Consider the following 27498-nt stretch of genomic DNA (forward strand, 5'->3'; position numbering starts at 1 on the left):
GCTCGATTCCAAGACAAAGCTAGAAGTTTTAGTTGTTCTTATAATTAGTAAACGGGACTTCGCAAGGTGGTTATGATGATGCTCGATTCCAGACAAAGCTAGATGTTTTAGTTGTTCTTATAAATAGTAGGCCTAAATGGTACTTCGCAATGTGGTTATGATGATGCTCGATTCCAAGACAAAGCTAGATATTTTAGTTTTTCTTATAATTAGTAAATGGCACTACGCAAGGTGGTTATGATGATGCTCGATTCCAAGACAAAGCTATATGCTTTAGTTGTTCTTATAATTAGTAAATGGGACTTCGCAAGGTGGTTATGATAATGCTCGATTCCAAGACAAAGCTAGATGTTTTAGTTGTTCTTAGAATTAGTAAACGGGACTTCGCAAAGTGGTTATGATGATGCTCGATTCCAAGAGAAAGCTAGATGTTTTAGCTGTTCTTATAATTAGTAAATTGGACTTGGCAAGGTGGTTATGATGATGCTCGATTCGAAGACAAAGCTAGATGTTTTAGTTGTTCTTATAATTATAAATGGGACTTCGCAAGGTGGTTATGATGTTGCTCGATTCCAAGACAAAGCTAGAAGTTTTAGTTGTTCTTATAATTAGTGAATATGACTTCTCAAGTTGGTATGATGATGCTCGATTCCAAGACAAAGCTAGACATTTTAGTTGTCCTTATAATTAGTAAATGTGACTTTGCAAGTTGGTTATGATGATGCTCTATTCGAAGACAGAGCTAGATCATTTTGTTGTTCTTATAATTAGTAGCCTAAATGGCACTTCGCAAGATGGTTGTGATCACAGTCTAGTATATACATTCACGAATCTCAATACGTAGTAAATATGCATCCATAGATATTTGCTAACCACTAGGTTCGCTACTATCGCCTCATTAGAGACAATGCGAAATAGTACCTGGACAGTTTATTGTTCCTAGTACCCCCAAACTCAAGCTTCGTGATTGTATATACTAGACTGTGGTTGTGATGATGATACCAGGAGAAAGCTAGATGATTTTGTTTTACTTATAATAAATTAGTCATTGTGACTTCGCAAGACAGATATGATGATGTTTGATACCTGGAGAAAGCTAGATGATTTTGTTGTTGAGATTTGCATTGCAACTAGCACGTATGTTTGAATCCAGAAATGTATATAGAGTGTTAGTTTTGAGGCTGGAGGGAAAAAGGCCTTTGGTAAGGCCGAGACGTAGGTGGGAGAAAAATATTAAAATGGATATGATTGTAGAGACTTGATTAATATTCCTCAGGATAGGGGCCGATGGCGGGCTTATGTGAGGGCGACAATGAACCTTCTGGTTCTTTAAAAGCCATAAGTAAGGCAGTAGGCCTATATGCAAAATATGGGCTACCCTGTATGAAGCAATTTGTGAATTATTGAGATATAAGATGCTACACAGTTTTGACTGTGAACTACCCCACCCTTGAACAACTGTAGTTGAGAGACAGATTGATGATCCCGTGTCCAAATCTGTCTACGAAGCTATTTAAGATTGTAGAGATAATAGATTAATCATCAAGTTAAATATGCAGTAGCCTAAACTTAAAACATTTTCTTGGGGACAGTCAAATATAAAACGTTTATTCAAGCCAAGACAATGGATTGCATAGCCTAGTCGGCAGAATAATTTCTGTCTGAGACGTAGATTGAAGATATAGAGTAGAGTGTGCACTGCAGTGTACATCACGGACTGATCAGAAGCCTAAGTTACGCAATAGTCAGACTAGAGTGACGTGTAGGTGGAAGACGCGTTTCCAAACCTAACAACGAGCTACAAACCAACTGCTAGAAGCTGCCGGAGTGTCAAGTCCGCAAGCAACTAGTAATCAGTAGTTTGGCGTTTACACAAATGCAAAACAACTTCCATTTCATTAGGTAGGCGCTGGGGGGAACCCTATTGTCTTCCCCCCCCCCCACTGTGGAAGACCCGTCCTAATATCTTGTGACGCTTGGAATGATCATACAGCGCACAGTTTCTTCTATCTTCCTGGATGCGTTGCACGTGCGTTGCACGATTACGACATGGCGTCGTATATGTCTGTCTTGCACTAATTCTATGAATTTATGTGCGAAGAACTTCGACTGAAGAGCAGGGGAACAAGGAGGAAGAATTAACGCAGTGCTGGGGTCATAAAGGCGGATGAATTTGTTTTGTTCAGAGAAGCGAGACAAGCATCTTCTGCAGCCTTCACTAAGGATTTATTAATTTTAATTTTCATTATAGCTGAACGTTTCCTTCGATTTTTGGAAAAATAAACATGAATGAATCGTATAGCGCGCGATTACAATACACATATGTATCTCGTGTGCGATACAGAAATGAAGAGTAAACTTACGTTATCCTAATCCGTGAACATGGCACTTCTTGGCTGCAATTGCACTAATTAGATTTTATTCAGCACAACCATTTTCGTTTCAAATACTTCATACAGTAAAACGATTAGTTCCAGAAAAGAGAGACCTCCGTCCGCTTCGTCACTTATGTGGAATTACGGGCTCTGCGGTCGCGCAGCGTTGATAGGAAACGAACGCCATTATTGGTGCTATTTCAGTTGCAATGGATCCGTGGAACGCACGTATCGGACGTTTTCCGTGGTGATGTTTTTCAAAACAAATGATTCAGGAATTCTTACGCAGCGTAGGTTCCGACATTTAAATGTAGGTCGACATGGGCGAGTTCCCAGCCGTAACACAAACTTATTGTAGGTAAACAATTTTAGAACGATTTCTTCAGCATCGAAACATGAGTGAACAGGAAGGCCAAGGACAGAGACATGGTAGGCAGGGCAGTGCTGAGCTCCTGCAGTGCATTAGAAAACATGGACGTCATTTGGAGTGTACATTTTTTTAAAACCTAATTATGTTCTTTTGCATCAATAATACAATAATGCCTCTATTCCATAAAAGAATAAGAACCAACTCACATTAAAATACAACCGTGTTGTCTCATTTAAATAAAAAAAGTCGTATGTTTTTGCCGGACCCTGTAATAACGAACGAGGGAAGGAAGAAATGGAATGACGAGCAAGTGAAGGAAAAAATAAACTAACGAATTAGTGAAGGAACTAATAAACTAGCGAATGATTGAAGGAACGAATAATGAACTGACGAAGGAGTGAAAGAACAAATTGAAATAACGAACAACTATAGGAATAAATGAAGTAACGATCAAGTGAAGGAATAAATGATCTATAAAATGAGGGAAGGAAGAAATGAACCTACGAAGAAGTGAAGGAGCAAATGGAGTATTGGATGTGTGAAGAAACAAAATAACGGAAATGTAAAGGAATAAAATGAAGTATCGAATGAGTGAAGGAACAAATGATCTAACAAGTTAATAAAAACGGAACCAATTAATTAAAGAACATATGAATGAAGAAACGAATGAAATAATGAACACAGAAAGAAACATATTAAAGAAATGAATGGGTGAACAAACGAACGAGTAAAGTCAAAGGAAATATCAAATAATTAAATAAACTTATGAATGACTTTAACAACGACGGAGTGAATTAATCTACTAAACATATATGAATGTATGTGAGAATGAATGAATGTATAAAGGCTTTCTCCTCTTTATCTCATAAGATTTCGGGATACAAATTTGATACCACATATTCCACTTTTGAACGAAATGGTTAACAGTACATTTATCGTCTCAGAAAAAAATGTCTTCTACAATCTGAGGAACTTCCTAGCTTTCGAACGTGACACCGGCTTGATGAAGCCTTCAGAGCAGTTCTGCTAAAGAAAGAAGAAAAAAAGAGTAAGAAATCTCCGTCGAGCGAGAAACCAGCAACCCATGCCCGCCCGGCCCGGGTCAGTATCCAGGCCCGACGTTCACTCCTCAAAATATTGACACAACATTTCCAATTCTATCAGCGGTTGGTATTCTCTTACATCAGCTGTGGCCAAACTCATCGCACTCGGTTCGAGTCTTGAAAACCACCCCCTCCCTAAGGGATGAATGACATGTTTACCGTACTCAATTATGTATCTCAGTAGCGTCTCGTAGGAGAACAGGTAACGTTTAACGTAACAAACATGTCTCTTTCTAAGAAGCTTTCGCAAGCGAAAAAAAAGAAACAAATATTTTTTTTGAAGACAACATTCGGTGCAGAGTCGAGCATAAAGGCCCAGCCCACGATCTGCTTTATCACTGCACCCAATGGCACTAAACAGTGTCGCACGGGACTAGCCCGTGACGTCACCCTGCATCACCGCACGGGCAGCGGCGGACTGCTTGTGGGGCGGTTTAGTGCGGTGGACTTGTTTGTACCAAAGCATGAGCCCAAGCTTCCGCTTCTATCGGTTACTTATGAATCGAGTTGGCGCGGGTTTGTGCTTGTGTGTGCGGTTCGATCAACGATCAGCTACTGTTTCAAGAGTTTTCGTTTTTGATTTGTTTTTCAAGATGAGTCCAAATAATGGTGCATCGCAAAGAAAATACAGTCTCTGTGAGACTGCTATTACATTATCAAAATTCTTTGACAAAGAATACTATGATAAAATATTTCGTCAAAGATCTTTGATAAAAGATAGGATTTGGGGTATATTACACCACATAAAATCTTTTAAAATAGTTTAAAAGATTTTATCAAAGATAATCTAAAATTAGGAACAAAATAATCTCTCCTAACACTTGTTCCACAACAATGAACATGTGTTCTGTGGATTTGTTGATACTGATATTTACGCCTTAAGTTTATGACTTGTTTATACTAATATTTACGCCTTAAGTTTACAACGCCATGAATAAAGAACAGTATTATGCTTGTTTAGCCAAAATTAGTTCAATTATTGCAATATGCATGTTACTGAGAAACAAACGCCTTTGGGTTAAACTCCTGATCGGTTAGCGTGTCTAGCCGCGAAACCAGGTGGCCAGGGTTCGATTCCCGGTTGGGGCAAGTTACCTGGTTGAGGTTTTTTCCGGGGTTTTCCCTCAACCCAATATGAGCAAATGCTGGGTAACTTTCGGTGCTGGACCCCGGACTCATTTCACCGGCATTATCACTTTCACCTCATTCAAACGCTAAATAATCTAAGCTGTTGATAAAGCGTCGTAAAATAACATACTTAAAAAAAAACTCCTGATCACAATACAAATATGTTGTCGGGGTTAAACCACAGTCTAATAGATACAGTCACGCAACTCATACGTATAAAATATGCCAACATTTGACAGCTGGCGCGACAGTAGCCCTCTAGCGGCAGGCAAGTTAAAAGTGTGCACACGACATATGATAACACATCAGAAAACGGGTTTTGCGTAATTTATTTTATTTGTTTATGCTATACAATAACTGTATATGGTTCTTATTAATTCTACTTTAGAATCCTGGAAGAATTTCACACGCAGTTAATCTACAAGTTTCAGAAGCTGGGAATAAACGTAATTCTTTCTGCTCCTTACAACTGAATCATGGCCCTGATCACGTATCATGGTTTGAAATAATATAATTGTCCGTGCGTGGTCGGTTAATTCAATTCATTCCTAAATATATTTATGAATCATTGGAACTTTGTATTTCCTGTGAGAAGAGTAAAAATTAGTAGCTTCAAAATTGTAGGGTATATCTCGTAGGGTACATCGCGTGGTGAACTCCTCTCCCTATTTCCTGAGAAATTAACGATTTTGCATACCGCAAATTGGGGTAAACTCGGCCGCTGAGGTAAACTTGAAAATAAAGAAAAGGGGAGGATTTAAAGAATATGAAGTTCATTATTTTTCCATTTCTTAAGAACCGGTATTTCCTTTATTATTTTGAGTCACACATAGCGCTGATGTTATGGTTTAAATTTTTATGGCAAGTTTACCGCATTTTACATTACATTTCCAGTTTTCACACATAATGCTAATTTTAACTTATCCTACCTATATAATATGTAATTTACATGCACGTACTGTTAATATGACGTAGGTGAGAACAAATAAATGAACACACAATTTTGTTGAAAAAATGGTAACTTCAATTAACTCAGAAAATGTAGGCCTAATTTTATTTTCAGAGCAGAAGTGGTGTAAGTCAAAAATGGGTAATGAGGGGTTAAAGTAAACATTCTGTAAAATACAGCGCAAAGTGGCAGTTAATATTGAATGTATTTAAACTATTAATAGTCAGTGAATAGCACGAAGGATATATTAATTGCTACTTTGCGCTATATTTTTACAGAATTTTTACTTTAAACCTCATTACCTGATTTTGACTTACACCACGTCTACACTGAAAGGCTCAAATAATCACTGAGAATGTAAAATCAACACCAATAACAGTCATGCAAATTGTTACAGAAAAGATTGCTTTTTATATTAAATTTAAAAAGGCTCTTTTATTTCTTGAGAACTTAATACGTCTGCCACATGAATCTACACCAACACATCAGAAATTTATCGACACAGTCTGGATTTATTCAAGAAGTGAATATTTAGCAAAAGGATTACTATACTCCATGAATTCTTGCAAAATTAACACCATGATACCTACTTGAATGCTACTGTATGTAACATTCTTGGAAAATATAAAGAAAAAACACGAATACAAAAATTATGGAATTACTTGCATTAAAAACTGTAGATATATTATCCAAAATCGGAATGGTTACGCATTTACACATATGATCTCTGCAAAAAAATAATATACTGTAACAGGTATTTACTTTGTTTTTATTTAAACTGTCCTTCCTGACATACAAATAGGTAACTGATAAGTAATAAATGCTTTATAGATCACAATACATAGGCTACCTACAACGTGGATTATTGGTTATGACTGAGTTATGATTTTCTCTTGATCTTTAGGGAATCTGAAGAACGACAAATTCGGAGATTTAAACTTGTAGTTACTGCAATTTTCGTCATTGCACACATTGCTTTTATTCCGACGCATGATTAAAACGTTATTATAACATCTCTCATCCCTTTAAAGCACATGCTGGCTGTATCAACCCTATGATCAGTGCCTTGCCTGCCGCTTGGGCGCTAGTGTCGCGAATGTGGGCAAAAAAAAGTGTTGAAGTTGCGCGACTGTATATATTAGACTGTGGTTAAACCGTGGATTGCAAAACGTGATAAGAGAGGTATGCATCAGAACTTACTGAAAGAGCTACAATGCGAGGACTTGAAAAGTTATACAAATTATTACAAAATATTACTTACTTACTTACAAATGACTTTTAACGAACACGCAGGTTCATTGCCGCCCTACATAACCCCGCCATCTGCATCGGTCCCCATCCTGAGCAAGATTAATCCAGTCTCTATCATCATATCCCATCTCCCTCAAATCCATTTTAATATTACCCTCCCATCTACGTCTCGGCCTTCCCAAAGGTCTTTTTCCCTCCGGCCTTCCAACTAACACTCTATATGCATTTCTGGATTCGGCTATATAATATTAATACTACATTATAAACATTATTTATTTACATTTCATTTCCTTCCTACTCCGAAATCAGAATTTTTGTGGTAGCAACAGTCCAGTTATATTTAAGTTTTGCCATATTTATTTCACGGTATAGGAATCTTTTATCACAGATAACAAGCTGAACTTACATTTTATGAAAGATCTTTTATGAAAGAAACGTTTATGAAAGAAAACCCATTACACTGTCATATATTTTATAATATTATATATTTTATAAAACATCTTTGTCAAAGAACTTTGATAGTGTAATAGCAGCCCGGAAGACCTTCATCCCAGATACCGGCCTTGAAAGCATAAATGCTAAAATACAGTCTCTCTAGAGAAAAAGTAGTAAACGAGAAAATCGCTGCTAGAGAGTTTAAAACAACAGAGTCGGATGGAAATTGAAGAAGTACCATAGAGACAGTTTTCAAATCTGTGTTCAACAGCAGTGGAAAATAATTTAATTTTGTAATGTGTCCGATATGCAAGTAACTGTATCTCATGCCACACGCCAAGCGAAAGCACAACCGATGTGTGCAAGCAGGAAAGCAGTAGAATGCGATCAACTGGTGCCGCGCTGCGGGCTTGGTCTTGGGCTAGGAAGCGGCCGCGTCAAGCAGTGCTGGTCTTGGGTGGGCTGGGCTGCGGATGCATTAGGACTCGCAGTGCTGAGCTGTGGGCCAGTCTGCACGACTCTGGTTCCTGCTTCTACAGCTAGGCGATGGTCTAAGATTTATCGGGATAGTGCTCAGGCAGCAAAGAGGTAGATGAGGCCCTCTTGGCAGCAGTTGATGTGAATCCCTTTCAATCTGCTGTCAGACTGAGGACTTTGTCTTCATTTCCTGGTTCAATGCAAACTGTTCGCAACGGACTTAGAGATGCGGGAATTAAAAACTACATCGCCGCTAAGAAGGTCTACTAATACCTTTCGTTTCAATGATTTTTCTCGTGAACTTTGGGCAAATGTATGGGACCGGTACCCACCCAGCATCTTAGAGCTATGATTGGTAGCGAAATTCTGTTTCGAATACGAGGTATAGTGGCTGGGGAAATCAATCGTGCTGACGACATATTACCCCGTGCCCTTTGGATTATTATGTCATTGTTTTTATTTAACGACGCTCGCAACTGCAGAGGTTATATCAGCGTCGCCGGATGTGCCGGAATTTTGTCCCGTAGGAGTTCTTTTGCATGCCAGTAAATCTACTGACATAAGCCTGTCGTATTTAAGCACACTTAAATGCCATCGACCTGGCCCGGGATCGAAACGGCAACCTTGAGCATAGAAGGCCAGCCAGCGCTGTACCCTTTGGATGATCATTCACTTTTGCTGACTCATGTGGACGTGAGGCCTTGTTCTCTCATTGGCTGTCGCGCCACGGACGGATGGCCTGCGTTCTTGTCCATTCTTTTTACTGAATTCAAATAAAGAACTATGATATTAACTTTTGTTCCAAAGATTTTCCAGTCTCGTATCATACTCTCCATTGAATTCAAATAAAGAAAAAATGCATTTAATATTTCGGTTTCTTTATTAGGTTTAAGTTGATATATTTATCTGAGTATACTCTTTATTCTATTGAAATAAAGAGAATGTGACTTTATAGCCTTGGTTTTAATGATTTCATGTACTTTTTGCCGGATTGGAAATAGGAACTCTGATTCATTTTTAAAGATTTCTAGTTGTTTTCCTTACTCTTTACTGAGTTCAAGTAAAGACAAGGATTATGATAAACTTCCTTTAAGTTTAATGCATTCCTACTTGGGCTGTTCAATAAAGGCAGGACGATTTTAATACTTGGAGGCTAAATGGAACCCTATTTGCTTGTTCATACTCTTTCCTGAATGCAAACAGAGAGACGCTGATTGGAAGTAACAACGTTGCAATTTATTGTTGTTTCAACTACAGAGTGCTCATTTTGTGAACTGTTTGTGTGAATGTGAAAGGTTATTAAACCCAAACAGTAGCTGATAATGGAAAATGCAGTAAACCCCTCGCAGTGTATTAACAGAGGTGACAACGCGCTAACCTCGTTTAGCTATTTCCATAATTTGGAATGCCCTCCATCCACGCCCACCTCAGAGCTGCGGTACACGTCATCACACAAAGTAAATCTACTTGTGAAACATGGACCATCCCAATCCAATATTTTACAACAGCGTCATTTAATACTTTCTTTGATGACTGTACATGAAATATTGGGACTATATAGCTCCTGTGCGAGATCTAATAACAATGGATGGTTATCGGAAACGGTACACTGCTTACCACTTTTGATTTCGCGGGATTTTTTTTGTTGGTCTATGTTATCACTATACATTATAAAATAAACTGTTATATAACACATCAGTTTTTATTGTTGTATTGTTTCAGTTGACTTCTTAAAGAATAAATAGTGTTCGTTAAAACAGTTACATACTGTATTTAGATACAATGTGCAAAGCTGCAAGACGGAAGGTCGCGGGTTCGATTCCCAATGGGATCATATATCCTTCCATTGATCTAATGCGTCCAGCAACGGTATGGCCATCGGGTTTACTCAACCTCTAACAGAAATGAGCACCAGGGGCATGAAGGCGGCGGGCACGTAAAGCTGGGGGCCGTGGGTTTGACTTTACCTACCAGTATGACGGACTTCTGTAACTACTTCGTTTTAATGAAATTTCTTTATATCGAAATACGTTATTTTTCTAAAGAACAAAGCATTCCGCATAATAAAAAAATCCGCATATTTTGATGTAGATGTGAAAAATAGCCTTAAATAAAAAAGTGCTGCAATGCATTTGAAAACAAAATATTTTATGAACCACTTTGTAGGACATGAAGTGTCACGTTGTTAGGAAAGCCATGCTGTGAAATTGGAAAGAAAAAGGGAAAACTGCATGAATAAAACTAATACAAAATTCAGAGACATCCGCATCAAAGTAGATATACTGTCTAATGGTCACGTGGCCACTGTGCAATTGCAATATTATTTGATATTATAAAATATTTCCCTACTTCTTAACAAATTGTACCTTACACTTAAAATATTGTTTGTTATAAAAGTAGATTTTTTCGGCAAAGGAGCGAAATTTTTATTTCGTTACAGCCTACTGATTTCTTTCGTAAAAAGCAAATTCGTTCAATTGAAATATTTGAACATCATTTTAGGTTATATGGAGAAAATGCAGGGGAGAGAAAATAATGTCTTAAAACTGAATATTTAGTTATATTGGCGTTCGTTATGAAGACATTTTACTATATATAGTGTCTTTCAATAAGACATCGGAGAATTAATGATAATAATAATAATAATAATAATAATAATAATAATAATAATAATGGTTTATTTTAACTGGCAGCGTTAAAGCCATTCGGCCTTCTTTTCTACTCAACCAGTATGATAGAAAATTACTACATTGCTATGAATATAACATAATTAATACAATACAATGCAATATAATACATAATTAATATAATACAATGGCAATTTTTTTTCTTCACAATACCAATAAAATAATTATGTAATAATAATAATAATAATAATAATAATAATAATAATAATAGTCGTACCTAAATTAAATTAAATTATTAAATTCGATCACAATTATAACTTCAATTTGACAGCACCCGAAGAAATCCTTTAGCCTTTTCTTGAAAATGGTTATTGTCTGGCAGCCCCTAATCTTCTGAGGTAGAGAATTCCATTCACGGGGGACTGAGACAGTAAAAGAGAATGAATAGTGGGATGTTCTATGGGCAGAAATTGCTAGGATTTGGCTCTCCTGTGACCTGGTGTTTATATTGTGATTGGAGGGTAAGTAGTCAGACCGGGAACGAAGATAATTTGGAACAGAAGTGTGGAGAACTCGAAACAGAAGAGGCAGCGAATGAAGTGTTCTGCGGTTACTAAGTTGAAGCCAGGATAAAGATTTTAACGAGGGTGTAATGTGGTCAAATTTGTGAGCATTGTTGACGAATCTGACACACATATTGTGCACACGCTGCAGCTTGTTCGAAAGGTCAGTTGTCAAGTCTGTAAGTATTACGTCACAACAGTCAAACAGTGGTAGTACGAGGGTTTGCACTAAAGTCTGTTTTAATTCTGGCGGGAAGAAGTTTCTCAATGGGTTAAGAGAATGCATGGTATAGCACACTCTCTTGGATATTTCCTTTATTTGGCATTCCCAATTTCAATTTTCGTCCAAGAAAATGCCAAAGTTTCTGACGACGGAATGGTACGGAATAGTGGCATTATTTACTGTAACGATTGGAATATGTCTGTTGTTCATTGTGTTCAGTAGTCTCTTATGTCCAATTATTATAGCTTGTGACTTACTAGCATTTAAGCTAAGTCCGAACTTATTCGCCCATGAAGAAACTTGATCCAAGTCGTGATTAAGTTTGACAATAGTTGCATCAATTTTCTCTGGTCGGGAGTGTATGTAGACTTGTAAGTCACCTGCGTAAAGTGATACTTGCAGTAATGTAAGTTTGTAGTCACGTCATTAATATAAATGGAGAAAAGCAGTGGTCTAAGCACGGTACCTTCAGGTACTCCTACTTTCGTGTATCGCTAAGGGGAAAACCGATTTTGTACTGAGACACATTGTTAACTATCACGAAGATGAGTCCAACCAATTAATGCAGTTGTCAGATAAGTATAACGTTTTTAGTCTTGCAAGTAGTAGGTCAAGATCAACTTAGTCGAATGCTTTACTGAAGTCAAGTAGAGTTAATATTGTCACCTTGCCTCTGTCCATTGCTTCTTCAGACACTTTGAGTAGGGCAGTTGTTGTACTGTGTCCTGTTCTGAAACCACAATAAAGATCACGACAAGACTACTACAATACGAACATTGGTAAAAACAAGGACCACTGTAAGGACCACGCTAATGACAAAGACAAAGACAATGATATGGATCACGATAAGGACGACATGAACCATGATAAAGATCACGGCAAGGACATCACAATAAGAACGACGACAAGGAAAAGACCAAGATAAGGACCATGACAAAGACAAAAGGACCGTGATAAAGACCACTGGGACCCTGATAAGAACCACAAGGAAAAGGGCCATGATAAAGATCACGACAAGGAATTTATGGAGTGACCATGTGAGTTCGTGATGTTTGTAGAAATTACAGTTTTAATATATAGCTACTGTGTGAAGAGCATAAAGCAGTGGTGGGCAAAAACGAGGTCATATGAAATACAGCCCGCAAAACAAAGCAGCAGGAAATGTGGAAGGAAGAAGGTGTAAGAGAAATCGCGAAACACTTTGGTTATTGCAAGTTGTAAGTTCGCAGAGAGAGACAGCGAACATAATCTTAGGAAAAATTCAGTGATGTTTATGTCAGTATGTATTTTTCATTTTTGTATGAGTTGATTTCTTTTTTCTGTTATTTTATACACATTTTCAACATTAAAATGGACGTGTAATTAGGAGTCACGCTGCATGTAGCCAGTTTTAACTGAGCAACGCGATGTTCGTCTGTCATACGCGAAATTCTTTTTGATTTTATAACTGATCCTGCATGTTTACTTGAGCACTGAGTAACTTTGAATGAACAAGTGATGGCTAGGGGGAGACAGAAAGATCGCGTCTTGCCCCTTACCTTGCTTGTGTGCTAAGGAGTTGAATTGCCGACCATTGGCATAAAGCAATACATGTTATTCACATGACATACCTTCTTCCACTCTGCAGATATTCTTAACAATGAATGTGATGAACCGGGGGTTAGAAAGAATTTTCCATCCTCTTTTTATCAGAAATGTGTTTCTGGTTGTCACGAGGAAAAACCAGAAACGGCATTGTTTGTGTTCTCGTATTCGATAGCCTAATCCCATACAATTGCACCGAGTTCAGTAATGGAGGAGTAATGTAGGTTCATTAATTCCATTTAAAACTCCTGTTGTAGCGCGTTGAACAATCTGGGCTTAAGAACAACTTCAATATATAATAGCAGACTTGCGTGTCCCACACCCACTTTCGACCTGGCTGAGACAGATGAGCATCGGACCAGAAAATGAACTGCGAACTCTTCATAGACCGGGAAGACTTGGCCACAGTTTGGGTGGGTCCGTATAGAGGTAATGGTGGGGGAAGAAGTCCTTTCTCTAATTTCCCGGTGTGCGATTTCGTGTAAATTGCAGTCGCGTCTGACTTCCGCGGTTTGGAGAAGAACGGCTTCTTCCATTGCGTTGAAAGTTTCCCACATCTGTAGGTGATGGGGAAATATGTCTGTTCATATGCACTGACCAAAGCGATGCTGTTTAACTTCAGACAATGCCTCCATTTTGCAGTGACTTATTTAATTTATTAGCAGAGACCAGCTCACAGCGTCTCGCCAGGGAACTCTAGTTTAGATTCCTTGCAGCTTTCTGGAGATCAGTAGCAACCGAATAGTTTAGCCACTTCCGCACAGTACAGTAGTAGCATTCCCATTCCCTATTTGTGGCAGGAAGTATGCACAGTATTTGTATAACTCACTTAAGGATTTATTTGTGCGTGTTTATGTGCAGCAGTGACGTCATACGGAGCTTCGCAAATTGCCAAGCTTGTTCAAGATCATATTTCTGTCCGGTCTTTCGCCATTTCTTGAGTTTTCCCAACGATCTTCTACACTAAAGCTGGCACATCAGGAGCTAAAGATAGACTTTCTTGTGTAAACGGAAGTTTCCTAATGAAATCTGTTTATTATTATTATTATTATTATTATTATTATTATTATTATTATTATTTTTATTATTATTATTATTAGGTTATTTTATGACGCTTTATCAACATATTCGCTTATTAGCGTCTGAATGAGATGAAGGTGATAATGCCGGTGAAATGAGTCCGGGGTCCAGCACCAAAAGGTTACCCCGGATAAAACCTCAACCAAGTAACTTGTCCCGACCGGGAATCGAACCCGGGCCACGTGGTTTCGCGGCCAGACGCGCTAGCCGTTACTCCACAGGTGTAGACGAATCCGTTTATCAATGTGACATATTACAGGTTGTATTTCTAATTCTTCACATTTCCACCTTATCTAATTTTGTACATTTCCAGAGAAACAAAGAGGAAGTCTTAATTTTACTTAGTTCCAGATAAACACAATGCGCATAACGCCTGCTTGTGGACAGTCGTGCCAAACTTGTTGTCTACTTAGGTGTGGACTCGGGCCTTTCTTACTGGTAACATTCCGAGTAAATATACCAAATCTCATAACCTTATTCCTTTGCTGTGGTTATGCCAGAGAATCAGTCCCATTCCGAGACTTATTTAAAGGTTTCGTAATAAGCTGTTTTTTACGGTGTTCGGTTGTTAGCCCTTCGCCCAACCCCCAAGCTGGAGGACCACCCCTCATCGGCTGTCCACGACTGCTTATTCAATATATTCACAGCTACCCTCCATATCTGGAGGCCGTCTCCTCGATCCGCAACCTAAGGACGTGCCATGCCGTGGTGATAGGGACCACAATACGTGGGTACAAATCATTATAATTTTTTTATTTTTTTTTATTTTTTTTTTTTAATTTTATTCTTCTCAAAAATTAAAATTTTAAGACCAAACTTAAGTTCAGGTAAACTAGACAGTTGTTAAAAATACAGATTTTTACGGACATAAATGTGTGTTTTAACTACATTTTGATTCTTAGAACATCACTCCATCTTCTAAATTGGTCTTAAAAAAAAACAAATTTTTGTTGGTCATTTTATTTATTGTTTAGTTAATATTTAATATATTTTTTAAAGATTACAAGAAAAGCCCCTTACCGTTATGTAAGTATGTGGTGAAAATTAGGTGGATATCAGATTTTAACTCCACTCTGGGTTTTTGTGATATTTTCAAGTCTGTACAAGTGCTTTCTTGCATTAAACCAGAATTTACTCTTTATACATGTTTATAAAATGATATTTATAAGAATTTGAATGTCTGTTTTTGGTGCAGTGCAGTACAGTCCTGCCGACAATTTTAACCTTCGTTCTGATGAGCCTGTCTACGTTATTTTATATCGCTCATTTCTTTAGTCACTGAGCAATGGGAACAGTACTCACGTGCAATAGACACTGTCACGTGGATTTAGGAACAAACAAAATAGCCTATTTACTTAAAGCCACCTTGTGGGCAACAAGATCATTCTCACGGATCTAGTTTCTAGAGAGGCCAACTTTTTGTTTCACAATATATTTTTCATACAAGAAGTAAGAACCAATGTTTATTATTCTTCTCCTATTTACATAATTTTGAATATTTTATTCAACTTTGAAGCCTCTTCTCCAATCTTTTGATACTTAATATTATGCATGCTTCGAAGCATCTACAGAGAAAACTGAGGGAAATTTGGATGTAAAGATATTACGGTACTTACAATTGAGGAAAAGTGGACGTTGCACGTTTGAAACCCCTTCACGCGGCATTTTAAAAATGGCCGCCAGTCCTTTAAAATTGCGGATGGGTGATAACCATATAACAAAAAATAAACAAATGTGTAAAGTCATAATTATTGTAATTTTTTTTTGCCATTTTTGCCAAAAATTCAGTCTTAATGTCCCTTAAGTCACATTTTGCCCTCCTTAAAGTAAACCCTGTGTTCTTTACGAAATGGTTTTCTGCAGTATTTGCAATAGGACTGAGCTATTCTCCTCTTCTTTGCACGACATATTGCTCACACAGTACGTTTTTCGTATTTCTGAGGTACTGAACTCTGCTCTTCTTTTCTTCTTCAGTGACAAACTTTTTCTGAATTTTCGTTTCGAACTAACTATTCAGTCTCTTCAGCTCCAACCACGGTTTTACCAATTCATTACATTGTTGGAAAAGAAACAATTTTCTCGACAATGCATTTTCATCCTTCAGAGTCATTTTCTTCTATGCATATAATCCAGGAACTGATACCAGCGATGTCTAGAATGTTGTAAAAACTGTAATAATTGTCTTTCCGTTACAAAAATGTGATGACGACACATTTTGTCCATTGTGTACAGTCTTAGAAGAAAGTTATGTCGCACAGATCCTTTATAAGTCCCAGAAAGGAGGCAGTGCGCGTGATCAGACATACAACGAAACAAAATTAATTTTATTCCTTCAACTAGTCGCTCTCTTGTGAACCAGGTCGCTCGTCTTCTGATCATGCGCACTGCCTCCTTTCTGTGCTTCTAAAACTGGACACACAGCCGTTGCTCTTATTGTAGAATTCAGGTTTCTTTGTCTCCTGGTTGATTAAAGTAACATTAGATCTAAATAATAATACTTACTTATGGCTTTTAGAGAACCCGGAGGTTCATTGCCACCCTCACATAAGCCCGCCATCGTTCCCTATCCTGAGCAAGATTAATCCATTCTCTACCATCATATCCCACCTCCCTCAAATCCATGTCAATATTATCTTTCCATCTACGTGTCGGCAACTCCAAAGTATTTTTCTTTCCGACCTCCCAACTAACACTCCATATGCATTTCTGGATTCGCCCATACTTGCTACATGTCCTGCCCATCGCAAACGTCTGGATTTAATGTTTCTAATTATGTCAGGCGAAGAATACAATGCGATCAATGCTGCGTTGTGTAACTTTCTCCATTCTCCTGTAACTTCATCCCTCTTAACTCCAAATATTTTCCTAAGCACCTTATTCTCAAACACCTTTAACCTCTGTTCCTCTCTGGAAGTGAGAGTCCAAGTTGATCTAAATAATAATAATAATAATAATAATAATAATAATAATAATAATAATAATACATAGCATTCTCAATTCCATCTTCCTTTGATGTTCTGGGTCTTCTTCTTCCTCATCTATATGGTGGTGTGTATTGAAGAACTGTTTTTGGCCATCGTTCTTCCCTCATTCTCATCACATGACCGTACCATATCAACTGTCGCTGTTCAAGGCGGTGAATCACTGTTCTATGTTAACCAGTTTTCTTATCTTTTCGTTCAAACCGCGAGATTCTGCATGACCGTCGCAAGTAATACTTTTCAACGTCTTTAATTTTCCCTTTATCTCTTTTTGTAAGTTTCTAACATTTAGCTCCATATGTTAAAATCGGTTCTACAATAGTTCGGTAGATTGTCAACTTCATAATCAATTTTATATTGGCAGACCACAGTATAGCGTTCCGCCCCTGTATTATCCTTTTCTGGATGTCTGGTTTAGAAGTCCCTTCTCCTTCTTTCCGGATTATACTTCCCAAGTATATAAAAATTCTACATCCCTTATTGTTAGTCTTTGTTCTGCAATTTCTTAGAATGTTTTGTTTGTAAAAGTGGAGCTACCTCCTTTTTTTTGCAGGGCGCCATTCATATGCATTTTTACTTTGTTTACCTTATGAAAGCTGTGATTATATCCTGTTTGCCAAGTATGTTTGAAATTTTATAATGCTCGTTTCTTTTGTTTCAGGTCCTGCTTACCGTTCAGAACCCACACTGCACCTGAATAAAACAGACACCGATTGGACATTTTCATCACTCATATCCGAAACAGATAGATCAGTCATTTTCAAGAGTGAAAAAAATTTGAGTGGTTATGTCTCACAAACAAGTTTCAGGGATCGTGTTATCAGCCGAAAAAGCAAGAGAGCTTCCGGAGCTTTGAACTTCACAATTGGCACCGACTCAACAAACGTGTTACTTAATTACCGGCCAAGTTTCCATAAAGACTCATTTTTAATTCGCGAAGTGGAATTGAACAATCAGCCACATCTAGCATCCGAGAGCATTAATAATAAAAGTGGGCCTGTAAGCCGTGTTGCATATTCTGAAGTTCCCACCGTAGTAGAAGATATTCCTGTTGAAAACCCGGAATACGCCAGCGACGTATATGATATTTCATACGCCGTGTCTAGTGAACGAATAATGGAAAACGATGAATATGTATCAAAAGAAATGCAAGATGTGAATACAGTCACCACCGCAGAAAGTAAGCCGCTCATCAATACGGAACCATCGAATGATTCTTCGATGCAGATGTCATCTCGGGTTGCGAGTAAGATGTCAAGGGACCGAATAGAGCTCAAGAGTAGGGTAAAGAAATCGAAGGAAGATATAAGTGATAATTCAATTGATGAAACATTAAACAATTCTTTAGTGTCAGGAAAGAGTTCCGATGAGAACAACACTTCATCGAACGAGACGCGAGGTTCAAGTAGACAGGCTTCATCAGGCGGGGTGTCCACGTTGGACAGTGCAGCTAGACCAACCACTTCCATCGTCGTGAAGAAGGTCCCCCAAGAAAGTAAGTGGAATATTACATTCTTATGTAACGCATTAGGATAAAATCTGCATGCATTGTGACATCACAAATCAATTTCTCATTTTCAACAAAGGTGTTCAGAAAATTTCGAGTGCGTCAAGCCTACAAAACTATTTGTTGTGGTCGTCCGAATTAAGTACGAACTTAAATATATTTCCAGTAGGGTCTAACGCTGATGTTTGTTGTCGAAATGTATTAATCCTATTTTTCCACAAAAACATAACAGTAGGACATTGCAATTTGTTTTACTTTCACGAGCTCTTCAATGTACATTCGTATATTCTACTAAGGACGCAAATCGACGCTTTCGTTTACACTGATAATGTCATTAAAAATAAACAACTGCTTCACTGTCCCGCGCGAGACCACAAGAAGACAATGCACACCACAAACATAGTTTAATATTAACACAGTGAGGTAGCTGTTTGTTTACATAACTTAACAGTTCTGCGAAGCGTTTTGCTGATACTTGACAGTCACAATAATTTCGTTCGTTCTCAGATGCAGATTTCATTCAGTAACTTGTGGCTGTAAATTAACTACGAGTGATTTCCATGTTGCGTGCATATGCCGTTAAGCGACACTTTGCTCCCTCTGCTATGTTACGACTGAGAACAAGGACCTGAGATGACAGTATGAAAACGCAGGACAACCTCAAAGCATTTGGGCTGGCCCAGTTACTTCTCCTGCTGGTTCTGGCTGTTATCGTGTTATTGAAGTGGATGTTTCTCTGTTCGTCAAGTGCAAAATATTTGTACATATAATTTCTCATATGTATAATTTCTGCGTTGACCAACATTGCTTAACCCGTAAGTACCGATCAAGGAGGCAACGAAAATACAAAGAAATATTTATACAGCTTAACGTCGCGCGACATTATTGTTCTTCTCGGCACCTTCCTTTCTCACATAGGACCAACTCCATCCTTTAGAGCAATCAGTTGAATGTTTACATTCAGTTAGTGCGGTCCGTAGCTCTCTGAAGTTTCGAAGTGGTCTGTTGGACAGCATGCCTGAATTACTGATCGTCATATGTGCTTAACATATCAAATAATAATAACTGCCCAGAGCCGTCTTCTGTGCGCACAAGTGACAGTGGTGACGGGAACTGATAGTTGGTGATCATAACAGTAATTTGGAACAAAGTGCTTGTGAAGATGAAATAAATGGTGATGTGAAGGCATTCTATGGGAAGCAAAGATGCTACAATTGGATGACTATAAAGACCTACAGCAAAAATACATAATTTCATCATCAAACTCCCGTGTCTGAAAGCAACGGCGTTTGAATTACATTCGAGTCGTGATCCAGTTCATTTCTTAGTCCTGACATACTCGGACAAATGTAAAGTTAGATCTCGATACAAGAGTATATGATGCAGATGTCACTGGGCTTATTGCATGCAAACCTAATCACGAAAATGTAAATTCAGATTTTGCTGCAGGTGGAACTGGGAGAGAGATTTTCCGGGAAGTGACAAAAGAAAATCGATTTTTAGTTCTGTTTAGTTAGATTCGATAATCCACAGGATCGAAATAAACATAAACTAAGTAATCCTGTTGCAACTGTAGCAACAATTTTTAATGCCAAGTCCTGTGCAACCCAGGAGGTAATTTGTGCATAGTTTAATGTTCGTAGCCTTACGCTGCAGTTTCGTTTTAGGACGTAAAGTACGGAAATCAAATTTGGAGCTTGCAACACATGTGCAGTAAACAAGAGTCCTGTATAAAATGTTACTTGTGGACAGTCGTGGGAAATTGTTGCTTACATACAGGTGGACTCCCATCAATATTCGCTTCAAATTTTAATTCCGTATCTGTTAGGCCTAATTTCTAACACGCCCGACAAGTACGGGTTGAAAATAATGTGTATGACCGATGCAAGGAATTACAATCTTTCTAATGAGTACATTTATGCATGTAATGGCGCCGATGGATTCACACTTACAAGAGAAAAACAAAATCTATCGAAGTCTACTCAAGCAGCTTTCCGACTTTCTAGGCCAGTGTGTAACACCAATAGGATCATCATTGCAGACACCTGGTTTGAATCTATCACTTTAGCTGAAAATCTAAAGGAAAAGAGATTGACTTACGTAGGCACAATTAAAAGAATCAAAGAGAAATATCAAAGTAATTCTTGCCAAAATTAATCCAGAGTACATGGCTCATCTAATGTATATATGGTTTACTAAGGACATAACAATGTTATCTGTTGTCCCGAGACCAAGTCAGACCACAAATTGATTTCTTCCGTGCACCATGTTGAGTGTACCAACGAAATGACAGGGAAACCACAAATACTGATTACTATAATCTCACAAAAGTTGGGGTAGATGCTTTAGACGAGAAATGTAAAAATTATGAAGTTGGAAAAACACGAAGTAGTAATCGCTACTTTCTATAGAATACTAGACACAGCAAATATTCATTCATTTTCATTGTATAGATTGTACAAAGGTTCTACTAATATTAGCAGACGGTTGCTTTGGCGTTACAAAGGGGTCTCACCACTCTCACCACGCACATTAAACATACCAAGAGGTAATAATTGTCTCTATTATAAAGGTTAATGCTACAGATTTGCGTAATTGCAGTTCTTTATTTTCGTTATCTTTTTATACTGACAGAATCCGCTGAGCTAAGGGTTTTCCCCGCCAAAAAGGACCTTAGAAAGACCTGTAAGCCATGTGCTCCAGCTATTCAATGCTATCTATGTAGTAAACCAATTTGTTTAAAATGTTAATTCCCAATCTGCGTGGATTGTGCATGTTCCAATTAGGCTTTTGTTAAACGTCTGCATTTTTCATGAAGAAGAATTATTTTCTTCCACAAAGTATACGTTTTGTGAATAATTTCGAGGGAAAAATTGTTCCGGAGCCGGGTATCGAACCCGGGACCTTTGGTTTAACGTACCAACGCTCTACCACTGAGCTACTCGGGAACTCTAACCGACACCGATCCAATTTTTTCCCTCTATATCCACAGACCTCAAAGTGGGCTGACAACCGTCAAGCAACCAACTTCGAGTGCACACTAACTCCGTGTGACTTAAATAGTGGTTTTCTGTTAACGAACAGTGACGTGTATTATGCAAATCAAGATTTCAGGTATAACTCCCTGTAAAGTTGATTTGAATAATTTCGAGGGAAAAATTGTTCAAATCAACTTTACAGGGAGTTATACCTGAAATCTTGATTTGCATATACGTTTTGTGTTTATTATACAGAGTGAAACATAATTTGCGGGTATTCAAGCCACCACGCAATTTACCATTGCAAACTTGTTTCCGAAAATTGCGCCCGAGCCATAATTTCCGAGAAAAATTAAGTTTAAATTACACAATCTGGCAACTCTGGATAAACGGTAACATGGACGTAGAATGGGTCCAACATCAGTGAGCCCAGGAAATCGTTGCTTTAATAGCTTCGTCATAAAGCGAGCGTCTTCATATCGAAGCACGTAAATATAAGTAGTCCTACTCGAATCCCCGTCTCTCCACTTTTTTTTTTGTGTACGTACAAAGTTGTTTCTAATATTAACATTTTACTGTTTTTGAAACTTATTTATTTCGAAATAAATTACAGTACACAGTATTTTCATTAACTCATTTATTGATGTAGCTTTCCATTATGCATTTTTATGTTAGGTTATTTTCTTAGGAGTCACAATACATTTTTATAACCCGACCAGAATGCTATTACTTCTGGCCTTGACGGCGCTACTACGTCATCTTTCATCTGTAGGAAGCCGAGGGTTGTTGAGAGGACGGACAAATGTGTACATAGAGGTGTTCCGATTTCTACCACGGGTAATAACATTTATTTATTTATTTATTTATTTATTTATTTATTTATTTATTCATTTATTCATTTATTCATTTATTTATTTATTTATTTATTTATTTATTTATTTATTTATTTATTTATTTATTTATTTATTTATTTATTTATTTATTTATTCATTTAACGTGAAAGGCATAACAATGTTCAAGACTGAGAATTGATAGAATTTATAAAACATAAACAATGAAAAGGAAACACACTCTTATTAAAAATTGAAACAAAATAGCAAAGAGAGAGGAAGGAAAGAAATTGAAAATGAGGTATGAAAGTAGCTTGAAATTAACTAACAACAATATTCTGTAAAATATGATAGCAAATTGTTCTGTATTTAGAAAAATTCATGTTGAAAATATTGACATTGGGATGAGGATGTAATTTAGGCACAGACATGCCTAACGCATCAATTTCAACGTTTCGAAGGATACTAAAGGATATGGGATTCGAGTTTATTTAGAAGAAAGAAGAACTCCATGTTAATTGATAAAGACGACATAATTGCCTGGAGGCACAGGTACTTGAGACCTATTAGAAGTCACAGGGCAAACAATAGGAACATTGGTTACGCAGATGAGACTTGGATAAATGCAGGGTGTACGACTTCAAAGTTTTGGGTGAACACTACAATTGCCTCTGCTTCACATGCCAGAAAAGAAGGTCTGACGACTGGTAATAAGATGCCCTCAGGCAAAGGTGGACGTATAATATTAGTCCATGCTGATAATGAGAATGGTTTCATTTCAGGGGCACAATTAGTATATCACGGAAAGAAAGATGGCGACTACCATGATAAAATGACTAGTACTATATATGAAAAATATTTTGCGGACAAATTGCTTCCAAATCTTCCTGCGAATAGTGTTATTGTGTTGGATAATGCGTCTGTACATTCCAGAGAGGATGAAAAAATTTCCGTAAAGAGGAACAATAAAGCAGAAATTAGGTCTTGGCTCGTCTCTAAAACAATTCCTGTTGGTGAAGACATGCATAAGACAGAGCTACCGGAGATGGTGGAGTCTCGATATGAACCCAAGTGCATAATATATGAAATGGCTCGAGCACATGGACATGAAGTATTGCGACTCCCATCGTACCATTGGTCGACCTGGTTGGCGAGTTGGTGTAGCGCTGGTCTTCTATGCCCAAGGTTGCGGGTTCGATCCCGGGCCAGGTCGATGGCATTTAAGTGTGCTTAAATGCGACAGGCTCATGTCAGTAGATTTACTGGCATGTAAAAGAACTGCGGGACAAAATTCCGGCACATTCGGCGACGCTGATATAACCTCTGCAGTTGCGAGTGTCGTTAAATAAAACATAACATTAACATCGTACCATTGTGAACTAAATCCAATTGAAGTGGTGTGAAGTCAAGTCAAGAGGAACGTTGCGCAAGCAAACACCACCTTCAACATAAATGAAGTGCGAGAGCTGCTGGAACGAGGTAACGCAACAGCGATGGACTAATTACGTGCGGCATGCACAAGAGTGGACAGCGCAGGTGGGGAACGGATGGCCTCCACGACGATGTAATCATCAATCTTGGCGAATCACCAGAAGAAAGTGACAGCGAGGATGAAGATTTAGAAGTCGCTCCTCTTCCAGATTAGTGGTGAGTTACACTAATTTTATTCTTTAATTCAATTAGTTAAATTGTGTGAGTGATGTAAAAGAAAACATATTTTTATAATAGATAGTAGCCTATACACAAGGAGCCAGTACTTGTCCCCCACACGCCTGGACAATTACCTGTACTGATTGTTTGGCTGTGGCTGTTGTCCCATAAAGCCTCCATAACTTGCTGGTCTGACATGGATACAGAATATGCAGGCTGTTATCGCCCCCGAATACTAGGAGGCACGACGGCTCAAGATTCCATCGCTACTTGCAGTGCATCAGGTCCAACAACCACTATGCGAACTGTAAGCCAAGAAGATGATATAATGTTACATAAATTGATTTGTAGATTTTCAGCATCTCTGAAACCAAAGGATAGGTTTTGTGCATACCGTTAGTGCGTGTAAAGGGATTTCTTCCACACTGCTGGAGAGGTTTTGTTCATATTCAGTATATAGCAGTCATTTGTGCCATGAATGATGCAAACATAATTCACATACTTTTACTAAGAGTAGCGAGTCGTTATAATGCAGTAATGTAAAACAAGACGAACTCTATTGACTTGTCTTTCCTGTCTACATAAAATGAATAGTAAGATATTAGGGCGCTATTCATAGACATTTCGCTAGCCCCGCTGCGAGCGTGCTAAACTAGCCCCGACTTTGCCAGAGGAGGGACGAATTATTCATACCGCTAACATTGGTTTATGAATATGAAAAACGTTAGTTCGCTGATCATTCACCGGAAGCCCGCGCTAAGAATGTCTATGAATACGGCCCTTAAAGTTCCATATTCCTTCAATCCTGCTTGTCTGGGGAATTATTCTATTCTAACTGGGAAAGAAATTCAGTGCGAAAAGGTACAGTATGCAATACAGTGAAGTGAAGCAAGTAAGGCACCAAAACTGTTCCAAAAATACAACAAAGAAAGTAACTTAATATTTCTGTAAGAAGCTATTACTAGGACTGAAGAAAAGTATTGGAATCAGGGTAGTAAATAATTTATATATACATCGTTTACAAAATGCGTCTGTAAGGAGCAGAGAAAGTGAACATTCGACACTCCTGCTTAAGTGACGTGAGGTTGTATCAATGTTGAAACAAAATCCAACAAAAACAGATAATAAAACGACTGAATTAAAAATATGGAGAAAATGTGTTTGATTTAATTGGTGATAAGAAAGATATTTTTTGTAAATGTATTATTTGTTACGAGTTAATTAATTTGAAACGTACAGGGTAATCCTGTAAATGTAAATTCCATTATGAGTTCATTCATAGTTATAACTAGTAGAGCTCTAAGTACGATGCAATCTAGCCTATAGCCGATACTTTTTTCTGCCATAGTTACTACCCACAGAATTATTTCTTAAGCCCACTTCGGACGGTGCGTGTTTCTGTGATGGATTCCAAGGTGGCTGCGCTGATGGGTAGCCTGCGTGCTCACTTGCCGGAAGTAATGCGCTCTGGTGGCTCCTTGGATGGCTAGCTTGCTGGATTTCGAGGGTAGGTTCCTTGCTGTTTTTCGTGATGGATCCAAAGATGATCATATAATATCACCACTGAAACCATGTCGCCATCTTCGTTGTTTTCCAACTAAACCCGTTTTTTCTATATTCTTTAGTTTCTAAGAAACAACAATTAAATACCGCTATCGGAATTTAGCTGTTTTGCACTGACGGCTTAATTACTTTATTACGACATTTACTACTGTTAATGTAGGACTTTAGTTGTTTTCCACTCACGGTTTAGTTTCTTTTTGACCGTGAGTGTTGGAAACAGATGAAGCAGCAGATGACTTTCCAATTTGAACTGTGAAAAGAGCCAGCTCCGTGTGAACAACTACCATCACCGTAGGCAACACGGGAGCCAGCAAGTGTGCACTCAGGGCAGCAATCAGCGCAGCCACCTTGGAATCCATCACAGAAACTAGCACCGTCTGAACCAGGCTTTAAATGGAAATCTCGAACAACACTTTCTGATCTCAAATAGATGTACACTTATTATTTTGTCAAGTTGAGGTAATTGTGGCCATTGCGGAAATAAGGAAAATAAAGCCCTGTTTAGAGCTAATTTTTTGTAAACTAATTAACTTACTTAAAAATATTTTCTTGCCAAAAATTAATTTCAAAATCAGACAATCAGGAATAACTATTTGGAGTTGACTTTTCTTAAAGAAATAGTCGTTCATAATTGTAAGGCAATTCTTGTAGGCCTAATGTGCGAGAAAATACTCTTAACTCAATATAGTTTTGCAATATTTCCTTTCCTACTATCTTCTTCCACAGTACAACTGGCCATTTGGTCATTAAAGAAACTGCTTGGAATATTATTACAATAAACTAGTACTGTGGATTTTTTTTCATTTTGATATTTCGAATTTTGTAAATAGTGGCATATTACAAATAATCACAACATTCAAATAGAATGTTTAAGCGAATTCCGTGCCTGGAGTTAAAAGAAAGGATTTATTAACGGGGTTTACACTTGTTGGATTGTATCAGAAGAAATGTTTTTTGTGATATCCAGAAAAACGGTTCATCCCCAAACTCAAGTGTATAGTTTATTAGTTTCACTTGTCTTTTGGATGATAGTTAAAGGAAATAGACGTTGAAACCACGAGTTACTTTTAAGTCTTGGTAGTGATACTGTACGCGGAACAAGCTAACTCGTTTCACTTCATTAATCCAATGTAACTGGATGGCTGAATCAGTGCACTTTGCCTTCATTTGCAAGTATATTTTTCCGTTCCTCCCGAGAGCGAAAACACTTAGTAATGTAAGTTGGTGGTTACAATTCTCGATTTTTTAAGCTGTCAGAAAAACTAAAGTGCGAAAACCGCCGTAATTTCAAGCTGTGTCCCACTTTTCCCGAATATGAACAAACCAACCCAACGAGGGGACCGTGCACCACGAAATGCTACTTTTTGAAAGTAACGTGACGTCATGTCATACGCAATCACACCAAGTGCCTGTTGGAAAAGTAACCAACAATACATTGGCAGCAGGAAGCTACGTAACTGCTTACCGCTCGGCCGGTAGGGGGGGGGGATAGTGTCAACCCACTGTCCGTATGAGAGATGGGATCGGGTATTGACTTTACCCCGCACACACGGGTTCATATATGTTTGGTATATTTATTCATGCTTGATCCCGCTGAAGGGTCAATGAAAATAGTCATATACTGTAAATCAGCCAGATATGTAATCATTGGGAGTTTTGATTGATTCGAAATAAAGCAGGAGAGGAAAAGCCTCCATTTACAATTACAGCTTTAAAACCACATTCTCATTTATTGTGCACAACAGAAAAAAACTTATATTTTTATACTATTAGCTGATTTTCATTAACGGCTTGGTGTGAAAATTAATGGATGTAGAGAATAAA

The 27498-nt window shown here is 38.0% G+C and overlaps 1 protein-coding gene across 1 annotated transcript in view; it reads left to right on the forward strand.

Annotated features, from left to right (window-relative positions):
- LOC138708216 (uncharacterized) overlaps positions 1 to 27498 on the forward strand; it is a 429355-nt gene that overhangs the window by 124139 nt on the left and 277718 nt on the right. Inside the window, exon 2 of the mRNA XM_069838546.1 lies at positions 17808 to 18641. Within this exon, the coding sequence (XP_069694647.1) occupies positions 17808 to 18641 (834 nt within the window). The remainder of the gene's footprint in view (positions 1 to 17807; positions 18642 to 27498) is intronic.

Source organism: Periplaneta americana, chromosome 10 (genome assembly GCF_040183065.1).
Source record: "Periplaneta americana isolate PAMFEO1 chromosome 10, P.americana_PAMFEO1_priV1, whole genome shotgun sequence".
Taxonomy (NCBI): domain Eukaryota; kingdom Metazoa; phylum Arthropoda; class Insecta; order Blattodea; family Blattidae; genus Periplaneta; species Periplaneta americana.